The sequence below is a fragment of the Lampetra fluviatilis genome, chromosome 17, assembly GCF_964198595.1.
Source record: "Lampetra fluviatilis chromosome 17, kcLamFluv1.1, whole genome shotgun sequence".
In the NCBI taxonomy this organism is placed as follows: domain Eukaryota; kingdom Metazoa; phylum Chordata; class Hyperoartia; order Petromyzontiformes; family Petromyzontidae; genus Lampetra; species Lampetra fluviatilis.
The window spans coordinates 5,257,726-5,283,340 of record NC_136291.1 but is presented as its reverse complement, the minus strand read 5'-3'; the positions used below and the strand labels follow the sequence as shown (position 1 = coordinate 5,283,340).

General features: G+C 43.1%; 1 protein-coding gene across 1 annotated transcript in view; it reads left to right on the top strand.

The window, feature by feature from the left end:
• The window catches only part of CNBD1 (cyclic nucleotide binding domain containing 1), a 162,385-nt gene that overhangs the window by 37,826 nt on the left and 98,944 nt on the right, over positions 1-25,615 (top strand). The window contains exon 4 of the mRNA XM_078864231.1: positions 17,450-17,643. Coding sequence (XP_078720357.1) covers positions 17,450-17,643 — 194 coding nt within the window. The remainder of the gene's footprint in view (positions 1-17,449; positions 17,644-25,615) is intronic.

Sequence of the window (25,615 nt, the reverse complement as noted above, 5' to 3'; positions counted from 1 at the left end):
CACTCATGTGGATCCCATGGCCAAGACCAGGTTGTGAAATAGCAGAGGTGTCAGTCAAGCTCATTAATTTGGCATTTTGCGGTATGCAGCCTTTATCCAGTCAACATTGATTGTCCAATGGAAGGGCTCGCCCCCACTATAGAAATGTGGAATTTCACCCACAGCATCAAGGCTATAAACAGATGAGCCATGCAAACCTGCACTAAATTTAGTGGGAAACCGCCAATATTTCATAACAGCTGGTGTGAGAAAGCCATTACGTCGTTTATTGTGAAAATTCGGTCACAGTTCCTATGATCAATGTTTCATTGCTTTTATGGCTTTATTTTGGTGATTTTCGAAAGTTTTTTGGTTTGGACATGTTTTTTGTTGTCGTACAGAGTTAGACCGATGGCCTTAATCTAAGTTGTCTTGTGGTTGTTGTTGTTTGACTTGCATCCCACTGGGATTTTTTCACACAGTGTTGGTGTACGGTGCTTTTTCTTCAATATTTTGCTCTCTTTTCTTGGATTTTCTGTTTGCACATAGTCACTTTAAGATGTTTTCTTGTTCATGTTTTTGTTTTCTGTTTGTTGCGGTTGCACCCGATTCAAGAGCCGAATGGCTCACAGGGCTATACCTAATAAATAAACTTGAACTTGAACATCCCTTTCATTGAGAAGTTTCCAAATATCCAGGGCTTAATACACTTTGGGTCTAACGGTAAAGTCACGTAGATAGAAAAATAATTAAATTAAATAATACTAAATCGCGAAGTTTCGATCGCAACACAAGCAATCGTCTTCAGGTGAAAAAATCGAGCAGGCAGACTGCTGAGGCAGGAAGGCATGTAACGAGAAAGCTACTGCAGCCAAAGGCTATAAAGGTTTGATATGGGTACAACCCAAGGGTAAGTGGGCGGGGCTAGAGATGGAATTTGCGAGTAAATGTAAGATCGCAGAGCTAGCTATACCTCGGCTATTGTGTTGCTAGAGATGAGCATGTCAATGTGTTAATGTAACCCCACGGCTACGGTGCTGAAGAAGCCATTGTATTGATCGGGATTTTATTTTATTCTTTTTCTATCTTCGTGATTTTACCGAATGACCCAAAGAGTATGAATTCCTGCAGTCACGAAAGCTTTAAGTTAAGATTTATCCAGGGCTTACAATATGGGTCGGTCGCAGGTCGATGACTGGAAAAAAAAACACATTTTTGAAGCTGGCACAACACAGTGACCCGGAATATATTAAAGTGAGAAATTAAGTCCTGCTGAAAATTGTGGTTTAGCTTCCAAACGCTGCACCCAAATGCATTTTTGCGAACATTTTCAAGACACAAACATTGCCAATTCATGAGTCTCGACTTTTATTAAAGGCCGATACTTACCCTTCTGAAAAATCATCATGCTCTTGCAGTGCCCTTTACGTGAGCAATGGCAAAAATTATAAACTTTTCTCTGTTTCAAAGCCTTAGCTTGAACCGATACAAATTTGTTTTATGAAGTCGCACAAATTATATTTGTGGGGGGGGGGGAGGGGTTGCACTTTTTTTGAAAGCAAAATAAACAGCAGCCGCTGTTTATATGGTAATACGATGTTCTACTTTTAAAAAAAGACAAACATTTGTGCTTGTGCACTGTAAGCGTACAGCAAAGCTCACAGAAAATGAAAAACCATTGCAGAGTAGTTATGGACCTGGGGATAAATAAACTGTGTCTGTTGTTATACCTCGAAGAGCCACGCACTTGTAAGAGCTAGTGGATGACTTCAAGATGGGAACAGCGTTAACTCAGCAGGGTGGTTTACAACATCTCCTTCATTATTTAGAACTATACGAGAATACAATAGCAATGATGCCTTACAGCCCTGTTTGTCAATCCAGATTATTTTCAATTTACAGCCCTCTGTCAGAAATAAACGCTGCCCTTTGCGGTATAAAAAAAAAAACAGAAAAGCCTTCAAATTGTTGTAATAATTGTGGACATCGTCAACGAAGCAGGACCATCTGTCTGGTCAAAATTAGTAGGCCCGTTTCACTAAATATTTACGCATACTTGAAATGCTTAAATCGCAGATTTGACGTCTCAGTCGTTCTTCTGTGTAAAAAAAAGGACACGAAACTAATGTGAATTAATAATAGTTTAGACTTGAGGAATCCGATGAGCTATAAATCTCTTGTTCACAGATTTCCAGTAATATGGACCCAACAGCCTTTTCGCAGCGCTTTGAACTGGGTAAAGTGAGGTCGTCTCCCGGCTTTGGCCAGCATCAGTGATGTCTGAACCAGCCCTGAACCCCGTTCACCAACTCGCACTGACCAACGCGGTAAAGTATGGTCAAATGACCCTCATGACCGGCATTAACAAAGGGCTCTAGTTCTGTAAATTATCCTCCTATCGAGTGAACGTAAATTGTTCACAAAGATCGCAGAGATTCAGCAATGTGTAATGATTGTTTATTTTTGGGCTCTATAAACAAAGCATGCTTTCTGCAAATGGGAATGAACCAACCCAATCTCGAACAAAACATTATGTTAAATACAATTAAATGCAAATATGTAGCTCTGTTATCTTACACAGCGCTTATCTTTAAGGAATTCATGTAAACAGATTGTGTGCTTTTTGTGTGAGCAGCAAGCCGTAATCTTCCCTGATATGATCATGTCAGACTCTTGAGTATTCACTTCACATTAGGGCCTTGCATAAATCATCGGCACAAGCCGCCGCATGGATGAATGTTGAACTTCATTCGCACTGGACGTAGTCAACCATGCACATCGGAGGTGCGAAACCAAGGCAAATTGTCAGGTGGCGATTTCAATTAATGGAATGCAAAAATATATCCATCTGTACTGCATTGCTTTTTTGCGGCGAACAGGATTCCATGTTTGACAGGGAGTGCTCTTGCCAATAACGTATTATAATCCAATAGCATTTGATTTACAATCCTGTCTACTCATCAGACCTGGAAGGTCAACCATCGGTACAGAATTAGCTTGCTTAAACGAATCCTGTTTGATAATATTTACCTGCAAAGCCAAAAGACTGATAGACTAAATAATATGGTTACTTTATATAAAGACGCAAAATGGAGCTCTGCTTGTATTTTTAAATCCTTTATATTAAGTTCACTTGCTTGCGCGCTTACTACCGTGAAAATCTTTCGGTCGTTTTTTAACCCACTTCCCGTGATCCAATCGAGCTGACATTTTGCACACAGACTCGTTGTGCGTGACAATTTATTTTCGTGAAATTTTTTTCCCAAAATTTTCCACTTTTTAGGAAAAAATAAATTATATTTAATTACCAATTGCTTAATGGTGGCAGGCAATCATCTGACCCATAGGTGGCAGCCATCTCAAGCCAGAGGACGAGAGGACTCTAGCCGCCACGCATATAAAGGATTTATAGTGAAAAACTTTGTTTTTACGGGTTAATTTTTTATCCACCTGTTTGTATCAGTTCTGGGTTCAGAGGTCGGAGGTCAACCTATCCCAGCACTTCCTCCTGTAATGTTCCTCATTCAGGGATTACTCTTTGATATTATTCCCCCACCACGTCCGTCTTCGTCTTCCTCTTGTCCTTCTGCTTAGATTTCTGCTGAGAGCAGGTATTGCAGTTGGCCTCCCTGTACACAAACGTGCTGAACGTACGTATGTGTGATTGTTGAACTTCTTTCGCACCGTACGTAGCCAATTACGCAAATCGGAGGTGCGGGGCAAGGACAACAAACGAAATAATAAAAAAAAACTGTTCTAAGGAAATGAGTTGTCAATTTAGATGTAATATCGGACGGAAGATCATTCCAGACGGCCACAGAAGCGCATCTAAAAAAGCGCGATGCAGTGACCGTCTTTGTTAGATGACTAGCCAAAAGCTGCTGCGAGGGTGACCGGAGTTCACGTGATGGTTTGTGCTCCTTGACGAGATTAGCGAGCTATTGTGGTTCATTTATGGCAAGCACTTTGTATGTAATGAGTGCGAAAACACGCGGTACGACCAGAAAACACATCGGAAAACAAGAGAGAAAATACTTTTTGAATATTCTTATAAAGCCATCTTGTGAAACAAATGGTCTGTGAAAAGTCTAACTGTAATCAGATCATCTCTGCTGTTAATTTGTTTTGTTTATAACAGTTACAAAAAATGTTCTTGTGTATTTATCAAAAAGAATGCTACAGATAAAGGGCATGGTCTGGTTTTCTTGCTCTTAGGGAGTACACATTCTTAATTTTCTGCAGTAAAACTAAACAACAAAGATGTACATTGGCTAAAACATTGCACATCCCTGTTAGATTGCACTTTGAGGTCATATTTTAGACAATGGGGTAGGAAGAGGGATATAGTGTTGGCCCAGTGATTTGTACACTGCGCGATGAACCCAGCGACCTGAGTTTATTACTCGTCCGTGGCTAACATCAGTGATAAGTGCTATCCGAACTGGTCCTCTTTCTCAAGCGTTTAAACAAATCCAACGAGGTGGCTCAGCGGTACAGCAAGTGGTTCGCACTCAATCAGAGGGTCTTAGCGAGGCCTCATCCAACTATAGATTTACAAAGGACTAATAACGACTGTTACGTTATTGCAATTGGTTTACCTTGAATGCTAATGCTTGTGGGTGGTGTTTACAACTATTGGGCATTAATCAAAATAACATTAACTTTAAATTTCGATTTAAAGCTTTCGTGACTGCAGGGATTCATCTTCTTGGTTCTTTCGGTAAAGTCACGTAGAAGGGAAGTAATAAAATAATAAAAATTAAACATAATAAAATAATTCTCACGACGTTTCGGCCACAACGCAAGCAGCCATCCTCAGGTGAAGACCAGGTCTGTCATTCAGACTCTGTCTCCCCGACAGACCTGGTCTTCACCTGAGGACGGCTGCTTGCGTTGTGGCCGAAACGTCGTGAGAATTATTTTTTATTATGTTTTATTTTTATTCTTTTATTACTTCCCTTCTACGTGACTTTACCGAAAGAACCAAGAACATTAACTTTGCTTGAATGACCTGAACTGTAATATATAATTAATTCATGCATGCTCAAGAGTTTTATGCCACAGGCATCGGTGAGAAAAGTACAGCTGTAGTTAATGTGCAGCAATGTGATTAGGACTCCGTATATTCGGTCAACCACATGCTTGCCTCATCCTCTCCATGCCATGGAGTGGCACAGGTCAGATATTGTGATGTGCGGTGAAGTGGAACCCATTAAATAGTGTGGTCTCAGGACCTCGGAAATGAACGGTAATTCAGTGCCCTGAGCTTCACGCGACTCATTTGCAAGCAAATCGCACGTGGCGCCAATGGCAATTGAGCAGTGACAGGGCCGCACCATGTGGTCATTGCGCACAATCTGGTACAACCGCCGCTGTGGGGACATTGAGGTCCTCTGTGGACATGGGACACAGTAACCTTTGGAGCGCTAAATCTTACAGCATCAAGAGCAATTTCCTTTACCAGATTAAATGTCGTAACATTACAATATTCATAACGTTGCCCTTGGAAGAGACTTTGTCCAGTCCTGCAAAGGCGTTCGCGGTTGTGCTGTATTTCTCTCCGATGTGTTCTCACGCGCTGTTTGGCATGACGTCTGACCTTTTGCCCCGCGTGCTGGGGAGCTTTTTGCATTCTCCTACAGGATTAAAACCGGGTTCTTCCTATGTTCATTCAATACCCGAAGACGATTTGAGCACGTGGAGTAAAACGTCGGACACGGTGCCCAACGACCGTCGGCGCAATGCAGCAAACACATCGGAGAGACTTTGTCCCCATTGGCGGTCTCTACTGTCGGCAACAACCTTAAGAAGTGTAAATGTTGTGGTCTCACGCTTCAACACACCGGTGGGCTAAAGCAGTGAACTATTTGTTTTTTGTCAACGTGACACTTTTTTTGCTGATTGGCCGTGTCGGGTGGTGGAGGGTTACGACACATTATAAATAACGCGATCTAAACCCAAAAACGTTGATTATGAACACCCTTACCATAAGCATATTTGTCTACATTTATTTTTGTTGTTAATTTGTTTGATTTTCGCACCTCTGATAAGCACGGTCGGCGACGTATGGTGCTAAAGAAGTTCAACATAGATACATAATAGTTCCAATTATTTTTACCCTGAAAAGACTGACTGAGTCTCAAGACTATTTTTCAGCAGGGTCCTGCTTCGGCATGTTTGGCATATGGGATTCAACCAGAGTATCTGGAGATAACTCACACATAATATAAAATGGTGACAGCACTGCCAGCTCCAAGTCACCTTGCAGCTCCATGTTGCCAATGCCTGGCGAACCCTGGTGGTCAACCCATCCAAGTATTAAACAGGCTCAAGCCTGCCTAGCTTCAGAGATACGATGAGATCGAGCAGATATGGGTGACTTAGTGATTGGCAAATACACGTCTTATATGTCACAGACAAACCATACGTTTTAGATACTCGGCAAATAAAAAAATAATTGAAAGGCTTGTGTGATGTTAAGGAAGTTTTGTAAACTATAAAATAAAAAAATCTCACGTGATTCCAATTTATCTTTCATAGTGCACGGAAACAACACGCGTTTTTCAAAGCCTGAATCTGCCAATGCCCCCTTACTGACTTTTCAAACTACTAATTAGCTCGTAGCCAAGTGCCATTTATCATCGTTTTACTGTATCCTAAAGATTTACAGGGATTTTATTCGCGTGATAAACACATTGTGGAAACACACGCGACAGCAGCACGTCTGCATAAATGAACGTAGCTTTGGAGCAAATGCAACCCGAATATTCTCTGCAATTCGTAATGACGTTACAGCCCTGGCCTCTCTCGGTGTCCTGACACTCGTGCACGAAAATAAGCCAAGCGATGTGTAAACTAAATGAACATATTCGATTTTGCCGAATGCATTTCGTCCCGTCGTTCTTTAATTCTGAAAAAAATATTTAATTGCGCCGTGCTCTGTACGTTGCCTTTTCACATTAATGTGTGCTTGGTGTTAAGATTTAACATGTCAGAAGTAGAGTCATTATATTGTCCACCTTTGGTGCAAAGACCAGTCAAAGAAATGTTGAGGGCAGTTAATGACTGCAGCCATAAAGTAATCCGTCACACACCACAGAGCTTCGAGTGCATTGCAAATTAACCTACAAACTGGCCATTACAGTTGATGCTTGAACGAAGCTGATTGCTGCTCAATGAAATCTTCCGTTCTGCCCATGATGGTGGTTGCTTAGGGCTTGCAGGTTGCCACACAGTTGAGGATACGTTTCATAAACCACAACGGTACAAGTATCAGTGCAGATTTACAAAGACAAAGGAATAACTACACACTCTTTGGTTCTTTCGGTAAAGTCACGTAGGTATAAAAGAAAATAAATCACGACGTTTCGGGCGCAACACAAGCGTCCGTCATCATGCTTTCCCACCTGATGACGGACGCTTGTGTTGCGCCCGAAACGTCGTGATTTATTTTATTTTATACCTACGTGACTTTACCGAAAGAACCAAAGAGTATGGATTCCTGCAGTCACGAAAGCTTCAAATCAAGATTAATAACTGCACATTATATATATTTTTAAATCTAAAATAACACTGGTCAACACACTTTTTCCGGCATAAGGTATTCCAACAGTTTTAAGGTAATTTTGGGGTGCTGATTCCAAATCTGGCATCAGTTTTGTCGATCACATCAGGTTTTTGAGATATCAAATATAGAATTTTCAATAAAAACTGCAGAAGAAAAATATTAAATAAATGTGGATATCTACATAAAATGAAATTATAAACATACTATCCTAAAAATACAGCACCATATTTTATCACTAAAGCAGACACTGACTCGCAACAACTTGCAATCATAAGTGACAGAGTTAATTTCGAGTAAAATCAATGAAAATGGGGTATGCCGATAGCATAAAAATGATGTGATAGAGCAAATCTGAGATCAGATTTGGAATCAGCACCCTAAAATTAGCCTAAAGCAGCTGCAAAAGTCCAGGCCAGAAAAAAATGTTTTTTTTTTTTGACTAGTGTAATCTACACGCATAACCCATTTTGTCAACTCTACTGCCGGACAGAGGGCCTCTCTCTCCACTCATGCCTTGCAGCCCGTGATGAGTATTTGACCATACCGCACCACGCAGGTCCGTGCCGGTAGGTGAAGGTGGAACGAGTGTCGGACAACAATGGGGTTTTTTCTTTTCTTCTGATGAATCCCTGCAGTCACGAAAGCTTTAAATCGAAATTTAATGGGGGTTTTCTGCACTGCCCTCTGCATTCCCACAATGCTTACTTACCACTCCTGTTTTTCTGGATGCTGTTCACCCATCCAAGCCCTGCACAGGCTCTCCCGCCTGCTTAGCTTTCGAGATCTGACTAGATCGTGCTGCATTCTCGATGATTTGGTAGCCAAACAAAGTTTAGTGATAATGTAGATTTAAACTCGTCAATAGCATGCACAGACCATAACACTTCAAAGTACCATTCTATGCTTCCACCATCACTGGCAATGGAGCTGGATATTATTTAAGATAGGTATGAATTCGGTGACATGAATTGGTTAATAACAGTTTATAGCCCTTTGTCAATCCACTGATGGGTGAATGTATCTTTGTACCTTATCAGCAATGGGGGATGTGTTACTATAATTCAACTTCATGATCAGTGTGGGTTTGTAAAGGGGGGTCCAGGCCTCATTTAGATATCACTTGCAGCTAGTGTTGGCCGTGGTCGGAATATGAACTCGACTTGCTGGGTTCATTACACTGCGTGCTAACCATTGCACCACCACTCTCCCAGCTTAGCTTGGATTTTTATATGCGATATCTATTATTCTTGTAATTTTTACCCACATTTTTTACGGGGTGGTTGAACAAAACGAGGGATAGCACTGGACTGTACATCACGTTGTTTGCGTTGACCCGTTGACTGGTTTCCAGGGCTGGCCTGGTTGAAAGCGGGCAGCTTCAAGTGAAGACACCAGGTTGTTTTCCACTGCAGAAGCTGAGCCGTGCCGTTGACGGCACTTGCAATGCAGGTGCGACGTCAGCATCACGTGATCAAGAGTACTAATTGATGCAACGTACGATGAGAATTATTCATCCTGCCCCTAGTCCTGCTTGACCCTGAGCCAGATTCAGATATTTGGTTTTATTTTGACTGAACTCAGCAAAAAGCAAAGAGAAAATCATCCTTACAGAATGAGAATATTTATTTATACCGGAGGAATCCCGTGAGCTATTAAGCTCTTTTTCACAAATGTCCATTAGGGGTGGGTCAGAACGTCACAATTACAGACAATACAAAAACATGATATGAGTGCAAAGCATAGGAAAGGTGAACAAATAACTTAAAAACATATATACGACTAAAACTAAACTATTTTTTTTTTATCTTACCAGGTAAAGCCCACTGAGCTATTAGCTAGTTTTACAGAAGTAACCTGGCCGCAAATGACAGCTAAACGAAGTTGCTTATCATGTGTAAATTTATAGCAGCAAAATAATCTCAGCGTCGAGGGCCCCCACGCTGGCATGGCTCGGATGTGTCTGTGGAAAAGGGGTATCGGTGTGGGCAGGCCTGTCCGCTGACATCGAGTCAGCCAATTCAGCCTGCCCGGTTCCGGTTCATCAAATCGAGCCAGCACAACTTCCCAATGGCTGTGGACGCACGGCATAGCGAGGGGTTATGGTTATGCGCATTGCCTTTGTCTTGGAGTATTCCAAGCACGAATACGGAATTTGAGAGAACCATCTTCATCAGTGGTAATAGTCGGCACAAGTTGTACCCCTTTTGTGCATCAAATTTGTCAACACGATGCCGAGCCATGATAATTAAGTTGTACTGCAGCTCTTTGTTCAATGCTGCAACCTTCCCCCAGCTTCTCTTGCGCAAGTAATGCCTGTTTTGTTTTTGGTGAAACAGCTACCGAGGATGATTTTTAGCCTTTGTGTTCTACAATTTTATGCCCCACTGCTCTGATTGCGAACCAGTCGATTTAATGTTAGGCTGGTATCTTCATCCTTGGCTCTACTATGCAGCCAGAGAAAAAAACATATGCCCTATCTTGTGGAAGGGGTGTTAAGCTTGCTATCTATCCTATCTGCTCACGTAGCATTGGCAGTCCATGTGCAAGAGTATACCATTGCGTACCAGTGTATTTTAAGGAAATTACATAATTGATTTCCTTGACCTAGTTTCGTGATTTTATTGGGACAGCACAACGTTGAGCGGTGGGCTATCTCTTAAGAAATGCAGTAATTGTATCACTCCAATGATTCTGTCAAAAAATCCTCCCATAAGAGATAAACATCCTGCACCATTGCATTCGGCACCCGCCCAGTGAATGTATTAATGCGCCATTGAAAACTCCCGTGGAAGAATTTGCAAACAAAGACACTGTTGAAAGTAATACAATTTGTAATACAACGAAAATATAAAGGCTTATTTTTGAAAGAAAAAATTATAATATATCATGTTTTTTTTGTGACTGTCATATCGGATGCCCCGACCATCAACACTGATTTATATAAACCACCAGTTTGCAACTTTGACGAGGAGGGTAGTCTATGTGTGTCTATAGTCATCCTCATAACTTGTGGTGTATGCCCATGATAGATGCTTTTTAAATACTTTATATTAAGTTCGCTTGCTTAGGACCATGCAAATCTTTTGGTCGTTTTTTAACCCACTTCCCGTGATCCAATCGAGCTGACATTTTCCATACAGACTCGTTGTGCGTGACAATTAATGTTCGTGAAAATGTTTTCCAAAATTTTACACTTTTTAGGACAAAATATTATATTTAGTTACGAATTGCTTAATGGTGCAATGCAATCATCTGACCCATAGGTGGCAGCCATCTCAAGCCAGAGGACGAGAGGACTCTAGCCGCCACGCATATAAAGTATTTATAGTGAAAAACTTTGTTTTTACGGGTTATACTTGTTATTTGTCACGATCGTCAGCGTCTCTCATGGAGAGCTTCGTCCAACTGCTTCAATTGCCCCACCGACTGATCTCTTTCCTTACTCCTCGCCTCTGCCCTTAAGTTTTCTCTCGGAGAACCATCTTTGAGAGTAGTTATTAAATCACATGCCAAGATGTATTTTTCAATTACAGTAATTGCGAAGCGTAAAATCTTCCTCGTGCTTTCAGAATATTTAAACTAATGTGGGTTTTTTTGTTGTTGCTGCAAATGCAGATGTAGCATTTATTAGAGCAAGCCATCTCGAGTTGAAGAGAGTCAACTAGTGTATTAAAGTTGAAACTTATATATGCGGAGTATCCACTTCCACACTATGGTGGCCTAAAGCTTATTCATCTTCTTGGTTCTTTCGGTAAAGTAACGTAGAAGGGAAATAATAAAATAATAAAAATTAAACATAATAAAATAATTCTCACGACGTTTCGGCCACGACGTAAAAACGAAAGCTTATTATTAATATGATTGTGTTATGATAGGTTTTGTTCATCATTCACAGATTTGATTATTGTCAGCATTAGCCAGGCCAATGCTGAGAGTGGTGGGCATTGGTGATTTCACTGTGCTGATGAGTCCAAAGGAGAAGAAAACCAGTCCACTGTTGCTGTGAGTCGGTCACATTTGTTCAAATTAACGTTGATGGTGACTTAAGACAAGGAGAGGACATAAGGGCCACAATGTACTGCAGAAAGTGCTGATGTTTTTTTTTATTGCGTAATCCACAGAGGCTATGTGCTTTTAACACTGTTTTCGTGTTGTTGGAAACAAACTATACTTCTGTGAATACATGACAAAGCCCTATGTTTAATGTGAGCATTGTTATACAACAGGCACTGTTATCGATATGCCGTGCCAGTGCCCAGTACATATGGCAGGAGGTGATGGAATTCAAACCCACTGAATCCATGTAAATTAGCTTGAAGTAAAATGTGTTAATTACTCGGCAAAACCATCTGCCTGTTTGGCAATGAATTAGTAGGTTGACATTGATTCTACACCTTTAAATAAGGTCATTGTAATATTCAGCAAAATAATATTTGAACTGAGAAAGTAAAAAAGTAAACATGACATCAGAGTAGTTCACTTTTTTGTTAATTAACGAAGGATTATAAACAATTCATAGTGGATGTAAAATCTGAAGCTTAGAAAATTGAATTTCTTTACGAAGAATAAAGTTAATTTGCAAGTATCTAATTAATTTAATGTTGCATTGCAAGCGGCAACAACATTCATTAATATGAATTTGCACGAATGTCTAAATATTAATGCCCCAGAGTGGTTTTAAAGACACTGTAATTTACACTCCTTAACCAATCTACTGCCAGATGAAGGCCTCTCTATGCAACCAATATTATCCATAATATAGTTAAAAAAAAAGATTTTTGTGAAGTCAACTCTGGCTGTCGCTTGATGAGACTGGTGGTAATTACCGGCGAAATGCCGTAATCGAATTGTAAATGTTGTGGGTTTACTCTCCAACACTGTGCTGAGTTAGTAACGAAATGGCATATTTTGTTTACGTGACAAATTGGCTGTGTCGGGTGGTGGCGGGTTTAACGACACATTATATTTACCCTCTCCATGCTGTTGCAGGCTTTGTGGTTGTTTGACCTTACTTCACCATGGTGGTCAATACAAATTGGTGAAAAGGGGTGGTTACCAGGACTGGTTCAGAGGTTGCGCACCTCTGATGTTGGCCACAGTCAGCGATGGAACCAAGGTCACCGGAGTTTATAATGCAGGGTTGCCAGCCACTGCGTTTCCACAGCCCTCGAGTCAAATTAATACTATATTGGATGTAGCTGTGTATGCAGAATACAAAACGAATATCCCATTGATTTTTTTTGTGGAAAAAAGCATTTCCCTGCCCCACGGCCATTTTAGTCTTAGCTGTTGTTTGACTAAAACTTAACCACACAGGTTAATTCAATTTGGTAATAGGTGGGTGCTCGAGACGGGTTTTTATTTAACTCACCACTGACCTTCTTCTTGGTTCTTTCGGTAAAGTCACGTAGAAGGGAAGTAATAAAATAATAAAACGTCGTGATAATTATTTTATTGTTTTATTTTTATTATTTTATTACTTCCCTTCTACGTGACTTTACCGAAAGAACCAAGAAGATGAATCCCTGCAGTCACGAAAGCTTAAAATCGAAATTTCACCACTGACCGTTAAGCCTTGGGCTGGGAACTGAACTCGAGTCACTGAGCTTATAGCGCAGGGTGATAACCACGGCGCCACTGTGGCGCTAACTCTCACTCTCGACACTCGAACTGGAATATAAATGAATTGCGACATTTTACACGCCTCCCAAAGGCAGCGTTTGCATGCTTCATGGGTTTTATGCTTTCACTTTCTTCCTGCTAGGGAGATACAATTATGGTTGCTCCAACATTATATATCTTTAGCTTTTATGCATATATATACAACTGGGACTTGAAACATTTTAATAATGTAATTAGTGTCCACTTGGTTTACAGTTAATGTAATTAATTCCTCATATTGTTATTTTATTTAATATATTTTGTAATTTATTTTTGTGACTTACTTACTTTTACTATACTTTGCACTCCTAACCGTTTTTGTATTGTTTGTTGTTGTAACGTTCTGACCCACCCTTACTAAACATCCGTGAAAAAAAACTTCAAGGGTCATTGGATTCATACAGTGTCAATACAGATTCTGATCGTACAATTAGTGCCAACGGATCTCATTTCAAAATAAGGTTCAGCATAAAATTGATGCTACATTTGTATTTCTGTTCTGATGATTTTTCCACCTAAAATATATGTATCAAATGTTTTACTTCTCGCTCAAATGAGTCTGGAGGAAGGAGAGGCTTCTCTTATCTTGGTTCGTCTTTCTTCTTGGTTCTTTCGGTAAAGTCACGTAGAATTGAAATAATGAAATAATAAAAATACAACATAATAAAATAATTCTCACGACGTTTCGGCCACAACGCAAGCAGCCGTCCTCAGGTGGAGAACAGGTCTGTCGAGAAGACAGAGTCTCATTCAGACTTCATTCAGACTCTGTCTTCTCGACAGACCTGTTCTCCACCTGAGGACGGCTGCTTGCGTTGTGGCCGAAACGTCGTGAGAATTATTTTATTGTTTTATTTTTATTATTTTATTATTTCCATTCTACGTGACTTTACCGAAAGAACCAAGAAGATGAATCCCTGCAGTCACGAAAGCTTTAAATCGAAATTTGGTTGGTCTATCTATCGAACGAACCGCTTTATTTTCCCACAAAGTGGCATTTATTTTATCGACCCCAGAGTGATGAAAGGTAAAGTCCACCCCTATCAAGGATTTTAGCCCAAAACAACCTCCTGCTTGCAAGCCATACGCTCTACCACTGTGCGAACCGGGCGGCATCATATACGCAATTCATATAAACATGCGTGTGACAGAGACCGTTTCAGATGATTTGTCTTTCATTTCCGTCAACAGAGAGAGAGGCTCCGTGAAAGTTTATCTTGAGTCGCAAACTGTCAAGATATTTTGGCCTTTTGCTGCCAAATGCATTCGATATCATGTTGGATGACATTTTCGCAAGGAACCTTCAGAGTTTTATTTTTCAATAGCACATGAAATAAAGTTTTTTCATTGACTCTTTCCTTTGATGGTACAATAAGAAATGTTTGTATATTATGTAAGCGTGTTATCATTATTTCCCCCACCTTAAAAAGAAGACACAACATGTTCATTTGAGCCGTGAAATGGCTTTTTATCAAATTTATGCTCGGGAAATATTCGCAGCAGTGATCGTTTTATGTCGTACGAATGGACATTTGTTATATAAAGTCTCTTGCGCTACATCAGCAAGCCTACTCAATTGCAGTGGCGAAGCAATATAAAGCGAGACGTTTCACTTTCCCGCGATAACAGGTAGTTGATGTGCAACTCTGAATCATCAGTCTGATGTCCAATTCCCGCAATCTATTTTCTCGTGAGTATTTCTGCGACGCGCATTGATTTATAAATACATTTCAATTGATACACCTTTATTGAACCTGATTGTGCTCACAGAAAGTTGTTGGAGGGGTTTAGTTTTTTTTATACATTTTCTGTGCAGAGTTGTTGACAGTTTAAATCGTGTCATCACTTTTGGATGATTGTCCTTAAACTGTAAATATCTTTTGAGGTGGGCAGGTGGGAATTCGAAGGCATTCGTGGAAACATAGCGAGGGTGGAAAATTGGCCAGCTGCTCCCATAGTAAGCGTTGATGTACAGGGATTGAAGTGCGTTGGCTTTATTGCAAACCCTTAATATTTGCTGGGACGTATTACTGCCCGACGGCGCGAATATTAAGGGTTTACTGTATTACAAAGACTGTTTGAGATGTTATTAATTAGACTAGTTGTACACTAATTTATGACTATTACATATAGTCTGAAAGAGTATATCAATTGAGAGCTTCGTACACTTGTTTCAAACTTGGAAGTTGAGACTTTTTTTTACCTTGGGATATACAAAATCTAAATATTTTTTTAATCTACCATATAATGTGTGCACGGGTGTCAAAAGCTGCAATACAGAATCCATTTTAATAAGGAGCTGCTAGAGCACAGTAGTTAGTATACTGGACCATGAAGCCAGCTTCCTGAGTTCATCTCCCAGCCATGGCTAAATTTGATGGCAAGTGACATTTGAATCAGTGGTGGGACCCCCTTCACCAACCCACACTGTGACGAGCGTTCTGAAACACATTCCTGCGGAGGGAGCTGGTAGGAACGTTGGGTTGCTCGGTTAATGGCCAGGGTCAACGGCGGCGTGGTGTATTCCGCAAATATGCCCGACTGTGAGGGCGGGCACAAGCCGGCGTGAGTAGGTTAAACGTTGACTTTTATAAGGGCACCACGGGGTGACCAGCCCCTCCCCACCCAGCCCCACTCCTCCCACCCCCCACCCAGCCCCACCCTCCCCACCCAGCCCCTCCTCACCCTCCCCTCCCCACCCAGCACCACCCTCCCCACCCAGCCCCTCCCCACCCTCCCCTCCCCACCCAGCCCCTCCCTCCCTCCCCACCCAGCCCCTCCCTGCACGACGGACGGACACAATAATCCCCTGTGGGCTGGTGTAACCAGGAGGTTCCTACCAGTATTATGGTTAAACAACTCACACGACCGGCACAGCGTGGGGAGGCATTCATCCAGCAGTGGTTTTACAACAGACTGATGAAAAAATATTTAACATAACTCTGATATGGCTTTCCGTAGATATGTTTACAAAGAATGCTAATTGCATTTGCATGCAATAACATAACACACTAATTATGATCAATGCGTACTTCCTTGATTGAAGGTTTTGTTAAACATCAAAATGAAGATTAAATGAAAAGGACTGGGCATGCTATTGCACATTAGCCGGAGTTTAGAATTTAAATTAGATGTTCACTTTACGCAAACTATGATTTAAATCAGCAATCTGGTATTCACCTCAGCTGACATATGATGTGGCATTCTGAAAGTTGGCATAATCTTCCAGAAGTTTATTTAAAGAGTGAAATATTTATGTGTTCATGATCGTGGGTGGGTGGGTGAGGACAGGCCAAGTTACTGTTGATTATAACTCTTGCCCTCTGTGGCTCAGGAGTTGTTATTTTGTGCGTAATCATGTAAGCACTCTAAATGCACTACATGATTTACATGATAATAGTTTTTTTCAAAGGAGGTCCCATGATGATTTACATGCTGTATTTATTTGAAACATCTTCATGTTTGGGAACAAGTCCATGCGTATAAAATATTTGATCGCTTATTGTGTCTGAATGTTTATTGCAACATCTTCGATAACACTGTAACAATATACAATAGGGAAAACCTAATGTCATATTTTGGTACTGGCAAAGGAGGTCCCATGATGTAGATGCTTGCCCCGAGCTCTCAATGCCCTGATAGTGGCATTGTCTTTGAGCTGTACGCCTTTTGGCGTCCTCTGGTCTAACACCGTTTGAGACGAGGCTCAAAAGAAAGGTGTCTCTGGTGTGGACCAATCAGTTTAAAGGACAATGCATATATTATCAGAGCATGTTTTTTTTGTTTACATTCTGACCACAAGCATTGTGGTTTCAGTTTGGAGTTTTAAGATCTTAACGCCTGTTTTGTTGCCAGAAAAAAGGGGAAAACCTATTATCAACAATATACGTTTTGTGTTCATGTTTAAACCTGTCATAACATTTCCACCAAAAATTATTTCCACCACCCCCCCACCAATGTAATTTATCCTATGTACGGTACAAATACAATCTAGCAGAGGCCACGGTTATTTGAGCTTCCAGTAAGAATGAAGCGTTGAACGAAGGACGGGAGGCGGTATTTGCAAGCACACATATGCCCATCCATAACTCATTTATGGCCACATCGTAAATTTTAATAAGGACCTTATTTCCTCCCAACAGATTCACAGACACCTCAAATGAAGCGTCGACGTCGGCTTAAATAATGCCTGCGAGTGAGCCATTCATCTCGAGTGCCACACGCACTCGCCTAATGGACCAGCTGCTCCCGCCTGTCGTATTTGCACGCGTTGTTTGTGTGTCCGTGTGCTGGAGGCAGTGACCGGAGCCCACGGAGACTACGTGATCCTCAAGGGGGCAGTCGTGCCCAATGCCCTGTCCATCGAGAGGCCGTTCGTGGCAGCGCGGCACTCCTCACAAAGCTCCACCCAACCGCCGTGCAGGCCCCTTGCTCGGGTGAGTGAGCTGGGTGGAGGTGACGCCAGAGGGTAGGCGAGATGCATTGTTTCTTGCGCCAGCTTCGTCACAACCTTCGCTGGAATATTCCCATGTGACCTGGCTCCATCCGTAGGCAAGAACACCTTCTGTATTTGACCGGCGCTACGCTCTGCGCAGTGCTACGGGTCTCTGTCGTGGGTTAATCGAACCTTGCTGAACTAGAAGCAGAATTGGCAGGAAAAAAATGGGATATTTTTGGACTCGGCGAGGTGAGGGTGAAAAAAGAAGGACAATTCTAAAATGTGAAATAGGGACAACCTTCTATACCGTTACTGGATATAGCCTTCCGTATGCTCTGTCAGTACGGGGGATTGTTTGATTATATATCATTATGCTCGTCAGTACAGTTTAGTGAAGGAGGGCCCAGATTAGGTTCAGATATTTTTTGCCATTGATGTTATTCTTGGCCAGGAATCGAACTCAGCTCGCCGGGTTCATTGCGCTAACCACTGCGCCACCGCAGATTCACGTCTATTTCAGAATTTTACCGTGACATACTTGAATCTAGCAATCCCAATTCATTTATTTACTGTGCAGTTATGTTTACATTATCCAGTAGAAACAATTTTTTTCTCAAACATAGTTTTTGCTTTGAATAAAAACTGGTTCTTTGCTACGATAAACTTCGGATGTGTGTTGTTTCCTTCTTTAAGAATGAGCACTTCAAATTAATAATAATACTGGTAGGAACCCACTGGTTCCACCAGCCCACAGGGGATTATTGTGTCCGTCCGTCCGTCGTGCAGGGAGGGGCTGGGTCGGGAGGGAGGGGCTGGGTGGGGAGGGGAGGGTGGGGAGGGGCTGGGTGGGGAGGGGCTGGGTGGGGAGGGGAGGGTGGAGAGGAGCTGGGTGGGGAGGGGCTGGGTGGGGAGGGTGGGACTGGGTGGGGAGGGGAGGGTGGAGAGGAGCTGGGTGGGGAGGGGCTGGGTGGGGAGGGTGGGACTGGGTGGGGAGGGGAGGGTGGAGAGGAGCTGGGTGGGGAGGGGCTGGGTGGGGAGGGTGGGGCTGGGTGGGGGGGGCTGGGTGGGGAGGGGCTGGTCACCCCGTGGTGCCTTTATAAAACTCAATGTTTAACCTACTCACGCCGGCTTGTGCCCGCCCTCACAGTCGGCCATATTTTGCGGAATACACCACGCCACCGTTGACCCTGGCCATTGACCGAGCAACCAAACGTGCCTACCAGCTCCCTCCGCAAGGAAGGTGTTCATGAGAATATTGTTGCTTGTTGAGAGGAGACGGTGGTGTCTTGTGAGTGTTTTCCTTGAGGTTGAAGCAATCCGCATTGTGAACAGCCACACCCTTTCCTTCAGACCGAACATGGGAACACCCCACGCAGCCGTGTGAATATGACTTTTAATATCTTTTGGGATTCCCATGGAAGCTGTCAGGACAATACAACTGTTTTGACAAGGCACATATCGTCATAGTGCATTGGCAAGGAAATTCAGGCTTTTATTAAATGTTAAACAAATGTGTTGCAACTGTATAAATATATGAGTCATTTATACAATCCTGAACTTTTTGCATTTTGTCAATTACATCCTGGCCATCATCTTTTTTCTCGAATTATAATCTTGCTGAATTAAATAAATGAATTACCACTTATCTCTTCCGCCTTCTACACTGATGTTCTTTTCTGATCGTGTAGCATTTTGGAGTCTGAGCTCAACAATTGTGCGATTTAAAAAAACGATCACATAATTGAATACAATTAAAAAGCAGAGTAAATAAAATATATACGAAGGCGCACCACTGTGGTGCTATTTATTTAGATACTAATTTTATATGAATTTGTTTTAAACATGCTTGTTTATTGTTATTTTTCAGACTTTGAATATCCTGAGCAGTCTGAAGGTTAACATCAAAGCTAGCACTCGTGATTTTATCTTCACAGAGAATAAATACATGCACTGTACAGAGTAGATAGCTTTCAGACATCTAATCAGCACAATTCTCGCTTTACCACCAATCAAAAGCAATACTACATTATTAACACATTGAAATTGTATGCTGTGTGAGCCCAGCTGTGGGCACTGGGAACATAACTCTTAGTTGCCAGTCCACTGATGACAACGTGACTGCATGCTGTGCTCACGTGCTACGAGAAGGGTACTGGTTGTACGTGGCACAAACCCCTTAGCCATTTTCCACACTCTCAATCATGGCCGTTGTGTCTACATGTGTGAAGATCAAATGCAACTAATGAAGGCCTCAGTAGTGAACCCCCCCACCCCTCCCAGCCAATCTCTCTGGCAGGCCAGAAGGTGGATAATCTACATAGATCGTCTTCATTGATCTGTTGCCTTATTTGTGCAATGTATTTTAATGTTTGCCAGCTTGCCTATACAAATTTGTCTAGAATATGCGATCGTGTCAGATCTCGGAAGCTAACCAGGCTTAATATGTGGACTGCAGATTGTCTGGGTAGCCTGGTGGACAGGAGATGGCAGTAGAGCGATGGATTATTGCATCTATCTGAAAATGAAAGAAATTAGTTTGTGATTGTGATTCCGCTGCGTTGGCAGCGGGGGTACAAGCACAATTAACAAAACAAATCAACGCATTTGTCAATAGCATTGCACGTGAATGTCTATGGAAGGGCCATTCTGCACACTCTTGTCAAATGAGTGAACTTCCTCCAGGTACGCTGGTTTCCTCTCTAAAGCCAAACACTCATTACTGGAATTGGCCAAACATCCCAGTACAGGATGCTCCTTGTGTGTCCTGTCACATTTCGATGCATCCTGTTACAAAATTGAAATTTGAAAAAATCAGGATGTGTTCCATAAATCATCTCCAAAGTTGTATAAAGGCACATCTAAAGACGAGTACACATTTCTATAAAACCATTTTAAATTAAAAGTTATATTATTGTAAACATGCCTTCGAATAATAAAGGGTTTTTTTGGCTTAAATTGTGTAAATATGTGTCGTTAAACCCGCCACCACCCGACACAGACAATTAGTAAAGTTTGTATCCTAAACAAGCATGCCAATTAGTTACTACTTCAGCACACCGGTGTGTTGGAGAGTAAACCCACAGCATTGACAATTCGAGTACAACATTTATCTGGTGATTGCAACAACCAGCCTCATCAGGCGTTTAGCCAGAATTGCGTTCTCAATGCGTGATCACAGATCACGAGGTCGATTAATCGAGTTGCAGATTTCGTGCGTGAACACGGCCGGGATTGAACGATGTGGGGCGGAGGGAGTGTCACGGAAGGGACGAGGCGAGCACGGCCACAGGAATCATTTAAGAAAAGGCACGAGAAAGGGGACAAAAAAACCCCGAAAGATACAGATTGGTGGGACAGAGGAGGAGAAAAAGAGAGGGGATATAAAGAGGTGTGGGACGAGGTTCCTAGGGCTCTGTGGAGAAAAGGTTGAAGTCAAGAAGAGCGTTTGTGCCCTGTTATTGTCCGCGCCATGGCTGGCCTGCCCTGTACGCGTTGCTGTGGATGCTGGACGGACCAATAATGTTCCGTTGCCAGGACGACTCTTGTACCTGTGTTTACCACGTAGGCTTTGGCGACCAATTTGACCCTTAATAATAGAGGTTTTTGGGTTATATCGCGGAAATATAAATGCGTCGTTAAACCCGCCACCATCCGGCACGGCCAATATTAGTAAGCTCTGTCACGTAAACAGAACATGCCAATTCATTACTAGTTTAGCGCACAGGTGTGTTGGAGAGCAAACCCACAACATTTACCATTCGAGTACGAAGTTTCACTGGTAAATCTTGTACGTGTGTTTAACTTCTTTAGCGCTGCACGTAGCCAACCGTGCTAATCGGAGGTGCGGGAGAGGACAACAAACTAAACACACAACGCAGTTCTAAAGAAATGAGTTTTCAAGACTACATCTAAACGTGCACAGCTCCGCTGGCTTCCTTACGTCAGAAGGACTCCCTTTTAAAGGTGTGATGTTTGCAGCGAGGACTGCCAGCCAGGAGGTCTCAGGGCCCGGTGCGCCCTTTTATGGGTGGGAGTTTTATTCCAGTTGGGAGGAGGAATGGGCCGAAGGCAGAGGTCGCAACCGGGTACCCGATACCCGTACCCTACCCGATACCCGGCTACCCGTACCCGGCCGGGTACGGGTACCCGTTTGTGACCCTGGTGTGGCCGGGTACGGGTACGGGTAGGCCGTGAGTCACTGGTGAGTAACTGTTTGTCACTCATTTCCCAACGTCTTGTCTCTTCTCACAATTCAAGTTCTTAGAATCAACCCACCCGCGCCTGCAACATGGCTTCATCCCAGAGGTCGCAATCGGGTACCCGATACCCGTACCGTATCCGGCCGGGTACGGGTAGGGTACGGCCGGGTACGGGTACCCGTTTGCGACCCTGGTGCGGCCGGGTACGGGTACAGGTAAGGAATCAAAACCCGTTTGCGACCTCTGGCCGAAGGCGCGCCGCTCTGACAGACCATCATCACTGCGGAGCTCTTCGCGGTTTAGCCATTTAAACCCTCCGACCTGGTTATTTTTTTTCGGGTTGCGCGTCGTTTTCGGCGTGGTGTCTCTTTCAGGAACGGAAAGTTTTTTATCCAAAAAAATTCCCGAAGAAGCTCCCATCGCGTGGAGTGAAGCGTACCACGCGCGACGCTCCGCGTGCTGCGAGCTTTCAGTTAGGAACTCATTGGTCACGGTCGTTCCTGAAGAAGCTCCCATCGCGTGCACGGGAATTGCCGGGCATCGTGCTGAACCACCACGCGGTACAACTCGCACAACACGCCCGAGAGCTAATTACAACATAGATCCAGGGCACGGGGTTTCCACCATCGCTAAGTGGCATTAAATCAACCCCACCAATGGGACGGTGCCGAACACAAAGGCTCTGATCCATTTGACACACGCGCACGTTTACACACGCGTGTACGTGTGCTTGTCGATATCTCCTCCCCTGATGGAGCTGCTTTGCGACTGTGGATCTATTTCACAATGTTCTGGATATTATCGCGCATTCTGCAGCCGCAAGCAGAAAGCCGCTGCTGTGCCTTCGCTGTGGCTTTCTCAACCCAATTCTGCAACTTGCAACTTACATAAGAAAGGCAGCATGACACAACTATGCTTGAATTATATATATATACACAGACACGTGTCCATAGCAGTTAGCGTGCTACACTACGAACCCAGCAAACCCGAGATCGATTCCCGCTCACTACCAACACCAGTGACGATCATATGAACTGGTCCTGGGTCTCCCCTAAGTCGACTCAGCCACAAATTAGTACTTGTTGAGGTGCATAAAGATCGCTGTTAGAGAGACAAGGCAGCTGGGTATGGTGCTTTCTAATAGAATTTACCCAAAACGTATGTGAAGGGGATCTTTGTATAAATTATAAGGTGGTGGTGTCGTGGTCAGTGCACTGCGCTGCGAACCCAGTTACCTGTGTTCCGTTCCCACTCACAGCCAACATCAGTGGCGACTCTCTTTGAACTCATCTTGGGCATTCGCTCGGTTGGGCTCAACCTTGACAGCGAGCGAGTGACAGGTGTGGTGTGTTAACATCAGCACTGGGAAGAAAGAGACGGTCGGCATGTTACTGGCTACACCACCTTCTCGTGTGCCGTGCCGGCCCTAATGAGTGCACACCAACGGAACTTTTTCCAACGGTGTATTGATACAGCGGGCAACTTTGTACTCGAACATAAGCTTAAGAAGAGATCTCAACCATCGTCTTGGTGACACCGTTATTTGTTGTTGTTTCTGTCATTCTTAAAAAAAAATCCCAACCTAAAACTTTCGTGACTGTAGGAATTAATCTTATTTGGTTCTTTCGGCGAAGTCACGTAGATAGAAAAAATAAAAGTAAATAAAATAAAATAATACTACGACGTTTCGATCACAAACGATCGTTATGCTCCTGATGACGATCGCTTGTGTTGTGATCGAAACGATCTATCTACGTGACTTTATCGAAATAACTTCTACTACCACATCAATGACCGTCGAGTTACTTTTTGGCATTATTTTCAAATCAGAATTTACGTGGCGGAATGCGATGTAGACACCGAGGTGTAGGCCTCCATGCTTCCCCCCACAAACCCCTTGAGTGGCTACACACCCTTCGCGTGGAATGACAGGATTCCACTGGCAAAGAATATTGTGGCTCGTGAATTGCGCTAACATTCTGCAAATGTGTGGCTCGGCCCACCGCGCTGCTTCAATCTCGCGCACTTTTAGCTATTCTGAACGACTAACCCCAAGCTCAGCGGAATGCGCTGCAGGTGCAATCAAGCAAAGACTCCGCAAAAAAAAACGAACAAAAAACACCACTTAAATCGAAGCCCCTCTACGCGTCTTGTTAGCGAAGCAGGGGCACAATTGATTTTGATGAAGGCCACTGGTAAAAGAGATCTCATAGTGTGAAGGCAATAGAGTCCACGTCAAAAGCCGAATGTGGGTTACGATGACATTCGGACAAATAAATGAGCGCATACGCTTGCTTGGCATGGCCACACTCGGCGTTTGTGCCAAAGTATCAGTTTGCTCCCTTTCATGCCAAGCCGCGCCGCTATGGGATGGGTGGAGCACGCAGGTGTGAGGACCTCCCTGTAAGCTGTCCCCTAAACACCATCTTACTCGCCGCCAATACCCCGGGCAAGGGGAAGCAAGCAAGCAAGCAAGGTGGTCGCGCGATCACTCTTGTCGCGTCTGCTGCGAATGCTCCTTCATGCGATGTGCCATCTCAAGTTGTCTCCCGGTTGAATACCTTCAAAAAAAATATATGATGGCGAGTGCACAGGAATCAATAAAATAGCAGATTTGTTTTTCTTTATGTTAGAGTTCTCCGCACCCCCCCCCCCTCACTTTTGTTTGTTTTGTCAAGGCACACGGGCTCTTCGATATTGGCCTGGAAAATGTCGCTCCCCCAGCCAATACGCGAGCTCCAATATTTACAGAAAACAAACCGTGACATGCCACTGTCTTTCATAAAGCCATCCAGTTGTGTTTTTTTTCCCTCTGAAATAAGTAAATCTATTACATCTGCCGCTCTCATTTAAAAGATAACATTTTCTCATTTGTTAATCTGTAAATTGCTTTATATTCATGAAAAAATAAACCTGTCAAGTTCTCCGATTCACCAAGGGACAATCACGTGCCTTCCCCAACTCACCCTCGTGCGGCAACCTTGCGCCTCAACAAGTGCCTTTTCAATCCTGACGCGTCCCTTATGTCCTTACAATGCCTTTCCACCTTGTCAGATTCTCTCATAGACGTATAACCTCAGTGGTGCTTTCATCCTCCGACATGGTACCATATGTCCTGACAGATGTTTTTATTGCCCGATGCGACAGCGTAATTTTCAAATCAGAGCCTACAACCCTTTCACCTTCTGCCAGCCCCCACCCCGTCCCCCGCACAACCCAGGCATGCTGCCGGAGTGCAATGGTTATCGCACCGACACCGCAATCCCGAGATCATGCGGGCGATTCGATCTCTTGGCACAGCCGTTGCACCGGTGGGTCTTCAACTCCACCACTTCTTCTAGATTTGAAGCTTTCGTGACTGCAAGGATTCATATTCTTAGGTTTTTTCGGTAAAGTCACGTAGGTAAAAATGTTTAATTAATAAAAGTAAAATAAAACAAAATAAAAATAAAAAATCACGACGTTTCGGAAGCAACACAAGCCTCCGTCTTCAGGTGGAACCGTCACAGCCACGACAGCTGTATCAAGTAAATGAGAGATCACAAGAAATACCACCCCGTATATACGTGACTTTACAGAAAAAACCTAAGAATATGAATATCCACCACTTCTGTCCACCCAGCAGTTTGCGCGTGTACACCACAGTTCATCTACACTATGGGAACTTCATTTGCCAGTAAAAATATGATAATTGGTTCTTTACCCTTCTATCTGGCAACAAAACTGACACCTTTTTTACAAGGAGTCATGTTTGCATAGACCGCAATACCT